The following is a 5,244-nucleotide window of genomic DNA, read 5'->3' on the forward strand; positions in this document are numbered from 1 at the left end:
TTTTAATCCAACTAATTGAGGGGGCCTAATGAAAGAGGATGAAATAAAAAATACACCTAGAGAAAGGATGGCTATATATATATATATATATATATATATATATATATATATAATAAATATGATCAATTTAAGCCTTGTTTAAATATTCAGATAAGATAAAAAATTTATAAATAATAGTTAAATAATAGTGAAATTATTTGAGTTAATATATTTTATGGAATTTTAAAAAATGAGAGAGAAAAAGTTGAATAAAAAAAATTATAAAATTAAAATATTATTAGAATATAAATTTTTAATATAATTTTTACTTTTTATGTTTTATTTAAAAATTTAAAAAAATTATAATAATTAGATAATGATTAAATTAAAAAATTAAAAAGTTAAAATATTAATATTAAAAGTATTTATATTTAAATAATATTAAAATATTAAAATAAAATAAAATAAATTTAGATTATCTCAATATCCCAACGGAGCAATACGTGGATTGTGTAACTCACAACTGGCTCTGAATCTCTGACCATTTTGCCCGTGTGGACTTGCATCCGGTAAAATTGCTCCGTGAGGCATTCGTCGAACTCCTTGTGGGACCACAATTTTTGGCCCTACATCTGCCACGTGTATGACTGCTAAATCTCCGTGTGTCCCACTCCATTCCCTGTGAGAACTCGGGGCTAGAGTGGATAAGATCCCCTCGGACATTCATTAAACACGATGATTTGCACCCCCAATTCACCTCGCAATACAAGGAAAACACATCGAAGATTGAGTTGCAGTAAGTGAGAAATGGAGGTGGGTATGTCTCTGAACGCGCTGATTCGGCTTCCCTTATCGAGTTCGAGGACAATTGAAGATGGGTTAGTCAAGCATTCACTCTGTTCTTCTAGGAGAATGACCCAGCAGCCTCAGCAGAGGCAGAAGCACGTGTTGGTGGTTCAAGCGAAGGGAAGAAAAGGAATGCAAGCTCGTCAGTTTCAGAGGCAGCCGCCTCCTTCCTTGCCCAAAATAGAAGACGACGGCAACCCCAGATTTGTCATCTTCATTCGTATAGCTAATGTGTGTTTTCTTTGTCTTTCCCTTTTATCTTAATCGCTCTTTGTTTTAATCTCTTTTTGGATGCTGAGAATTCTCTATGGAAAATAGAGAGTTCTATTTTGGGAAGCCAATGGACAATTTGTTTTTCCCCCCTTTTTCTATAACTTCCCAACTAATATGCTCAAGTTAGAGGAAGTTATTCTTTACATTTTAATCCCCTTTCCCGGGGTGTTAATTTACTGAAGCTGGCAGCTAGAAATGATTTCTTGAAAGTAAACCCACTTTGATCTTATTCTCTGTGATGGTCTGTGTGATTGTGAACTAAGAAATTGGCTGTTATTGTTGCAAGGAGTTTCCTTTATTATATGTTTCTGTGTACACGAACAATCTTGTTACTTACTTTATCTTCCAATAAATGTTCCATCATAATGCTAAATGTTTCATTACAGTGCTTTCCTGCATGTAATCAAGTTTGATGTGCTTGTGGGGTTTCGTACTTTGGTTGTTTCTAATTTCTGCCCCAGTCAGAGGTAGCCGGCAATGGAATCTGGGCCATTGGTTTGTTACCATTGACATTTTAGTTCTTAGATTTTCATGTCTCTTTGATAAAAATTTTCAGAAATCGAATAATATTTCATATTAAATGAGCATATCTTGAAGTTCTGGCTATTTGTACAGGTTTATCTTTGGTATCCACTTAGCCTAATTACAGGTGGCACCACTGCCAAAATCATGGTTGCAGCCAAGGATAACTTTTTGGGGAAATACATATACAAAGATACACTTGCTAGAAATCTTGCGGCAGTTATTTACCGTGTAAGTTCAGTCTTCACTGAGATTTTTTTGGTTTTTTTTTTGTAATTTACCATTGTTATTATGAATATATTTTCAATCAAGAAAGAAGTGTACTGACTCTGTATGTGGGGAAGCTTGCCCAAATTGTGTCATGTCTGGTTTTATTGTCAAGTGCCACACTCTGCGGTCATGTATCAATGAACGAGTAGTGCACACCACTGTTACATATTTTGCTTTGTTACACAGCATTGTGTGTTTGGAACTATATGATGCTTTGTTGGGAACTTCCCTACCACTGCTGCCAAGAATGACTCATAAAGATTCTGTCTTCAGCTAACCAAATGTGAAGCTTAGATTGTGTATCTCATACTGATATGATGGCCAATAAATTTCATGGATACCAAACTTTTCACACCCTACTGACAGCTGGTGTATAATTTCAATAGGATGAGAAGGCAATACAAAAGACGGCATTTAAGCAGTATCGTGTATTGCGAACAGCTACTGACTTCAGATATGGTTACAAAATAGTGGTAATGGGTTTATAACCTCTACTTTACGATGAAAGATCCCTATGATATATGAGAACAAATTTGTCATCCTTCTTTTAAGTTGTAGGAGTACTGAATCTGCAGGAAAATGGCAATGTGAGAGCTGCACTTTCTACCACAGATGTTATTGAGGTGAGGATTGGTATTTTACTTTTTCATGTCATGTTGTCGTTATTTAACTTGATGTTAGAATTTAGAGTATCAGATATTCACATTGGCAAATAGCCTAACATTTAAGATTACTGGGGTCCATAATACCGCTCCCTGTAATTGCTCTGAAAAATGCATGTGGGCTGTAATGTTGAAAGCCATAAAAGACTTGAATGTGCCTCCATAATATCAATTAGTTTTAGGTAGATCGACAACTCACGATCTGACAAGTGGTATCATAGCCATGGATCCTATGTTCGATTTTGGGGAGCGTTATTGTGAAAAGGGATTGTTGGGGTCTACAATACTGCTTCCTATGACCACTCTAAATACTGGCCTCCAGGTGCATTTTCGAATATCATAAAAGACTTGGTGTATTTCGTATAACACCTACTAAATTTAGGTGGATTGAGAGCTCACTGTCTGAAAAAGATTGCAAACTACCTTGAGTCTAGTTACAATATGAATACAGTTATGGTCTATTAGGTCATGTGCTATGTGTTCTTTATTCATCTCAGAACAGAGTCTGAAGGATTTAAGTATCTTTATGCTTCTGAATCTAATATTCAGCTGCCAACGCAAGATGAGCTCAAAACGGTGCTTGATAAAGTGAAAGACTTCTTCGGGGATGCAAAAGAATCTTTTGGGAAGCTGACAGCTCTGAATTCTAGCACAACAGATGAGTTAGAGGAAAAGTCTAAAGAGAAAGCGAAGTGAGTTTAATTGATGGCTAAAGATATGTTTGCTCTCCATCTCTATTCTGCTAATTGATATGCTGACTCAGCTGCTCATGCCTTTTTTAATCCTCTTCGTAGATATCGACTCTTTTTAACCATTACAATGACTGTAATTTCGTTTCCAGGGTTAAAGGCTGATGATGGAGAAGAAACCATTTATATTGCATGTCATTGCGGTCACTGGTTTTGCTAGAGCCTCAATCCTTCAGTGTACGGTGCGCTCGAAGGTCGAAAATTTAAAGTACGGTTGTTTATTTAGATGCTTATATCTAAACTTTTTATTCTTTGATAGTTCTGTTTAACTGCAAAATTTAGCATGTTTTAAGGCATGTACATGATATGTCGCACCATCTTTTCTACCGAATGGGGTTCAGTTAAATCGCCTTTTTAGCAGCTTGGTGAGAAATGAGAATACTGTTTTGCATTTGTATTTATAGTTAGGGAGACATACATTTTAGGCATGTTTGGACACTATATGAGAGTATTTTCAAATAATTTCATTCTCAAGCATCACTCAAACACAAAACACTTTTTAATTTCAAATTTTAAAATTTTTCATCTAATCGTTATCCAATCATTATTCAAACATGAAAATCAATACAATTCTTACAAACTTCAAAACCAAACACAAAAATTAATACAACTTTTATAAACGTCAAAATAAAAATTATATTTAAACAATTTTTTAACTTTAGTATTTTTATTCAAATTTTTCTCTCATTTTCTAAAGGAAAATTCTATACACCACATCACCATCTCACTTTCATCTCATTATACATGATGTGATACATTTGTCACCATTGAATGATCGTTTATTTTATGATTCTTTATCATCTAATGGTGATAAATATGTCACATCTTACATAGTGGGAAGAAAGTAGGATGGTAGTGTGGTGTATAGCATTAGTCTTTTTCCAAACTCAATAAAATATTTTTACTTAAGTCATTTCACTACTATTTATAAAATTCTGAGATATTCCAAGTATCAAGCCCTAAATTTTCTAAATATGTTGGGTGATTCTATTTACTTCACAATGGTAACTTAAATATTAATGAGGGAAAAATGAACTAAAACCTTCATATATAATGTGAGTTCAAAACATTAACTAACTCAAATTGTTCATTCATAAAAACTTCAGATAAAATCCTAATTATTCCATCTCTCATTCTAACCCTACCACTTGTCCTCTAAGCCTCCTTTTTGGCATGCTCCTCTTTAACATCTGTAAAATAAAATTTTACGGGTGGAAGGTAAGTTCATGGATCCGTTAGTATGATTGATTAAGCAGCCTCAAAAAATGTAAACAATAAATAAAACCATAGCATTGGGTGTAAATTTAAAATCTTATACCATGTAGAGATGCACTTCCAAAAATTCATTCACATAGGGAACTACCCCTTCAATGGCAGCTATCCTTCTTATAAACTCCTCTTCATTGGCAATGATCTACAACTTCTCAATGTACTTTGGTGTAGTTATCATTCCCTTTTACTTTTTCATTTAGGTTCTACATATTCTCATTATCTTTTAGTATAGTTATCCTCCCATACATAATTTAATGACGATACTATTATAAAATCTATATCATTTCATGTAACTATACTATAATTCACGTGAAGTTTCTATAAATATGCCATGACTACTTACATAAAAGTTTTTATAAATATGCTTAATAAAAATAAAGAGCTCAGAAACTTCTAATAAAAATGTAAGAATAACTCAGCATACTTGCCTCGATACACGATTTATCACTTGATAACGACTGCAGTATACTTAGAAATGTTGATGTAAACCATTTTATAAAAGTTCTAAACATCATCAACTAAAAATTATACAATTCATATATATATATATATATATATATATATATTCAAGAAATCTATGAAAACTCCACGTAAAACATCAAACATATATGTACAGCCACAAGTAAATTAGACATTTTCTCCAACTTCATTGTAACTAAGAAAAATTACAT

At 33.2% G+C, this 5,244-nt stretch overlaps 1 protein-coding gene across 2 annotated transcripts; it reads left to right on the forward strand.

Annotated features, from left to right (window-relative positions):
- The first annotated feature begins 669 nt into the window (after nucleotides 1-669).
- Nucleotides 670-3,742, forward strand: LOC108985322 (protein HHL1, chloroplastic). 2 transcript variants are annotated; one of them, XM_018957580.2, is made up of 6 exons: nucleotides 670-1,056; nucleotides 1,714-1,851; nucleotides 2,277-2,363; nucleotides 2,466-2,513; nucleotides 3,102-3,244; nucleotides 3,394-3,742. In XM_018957580.2, the coding sequence occupies exons 1-6, from the start codon at nucleotides 787-789 to the stop codon at nucleotides 3,404-3,406; spliced, it is 699 nt and encodes a 232-aa protein (XP_018813125.1). In that variant the 5' UTR covers nucleotides 670-786; the 3' UTR covers nucleotides 3,407-3,742. The 2 variants fall into 2 exon arrangements, with proteins under 2 accessions (XP_018813125.1, XP_018813126.1); XM_018957581.2 differs by lacking the exon at nucleotides 3,394-3,742 and having other exon boundaries at nucleotides 683-1,056; nucleotides 3,102-3,248.
- The last annotated feature ends 1,502 nt before the right edge of the window (nucleotides 3,743-5,244 follow it).

This window comes from Juglans regia, chromosome 13, assembly GCF_001411555.2.
Source record: "Juglans regia cultivar Chandler chromosome 13, Walnut 2.0, whole genome shotgun sequence".
NCBI classification, from domain to species: Eukaryota; Viridiplantae; Streptophyta; class Magnoliopsida; order Fagales; family Juglandaceae; genus Juglans; species Juglans regia.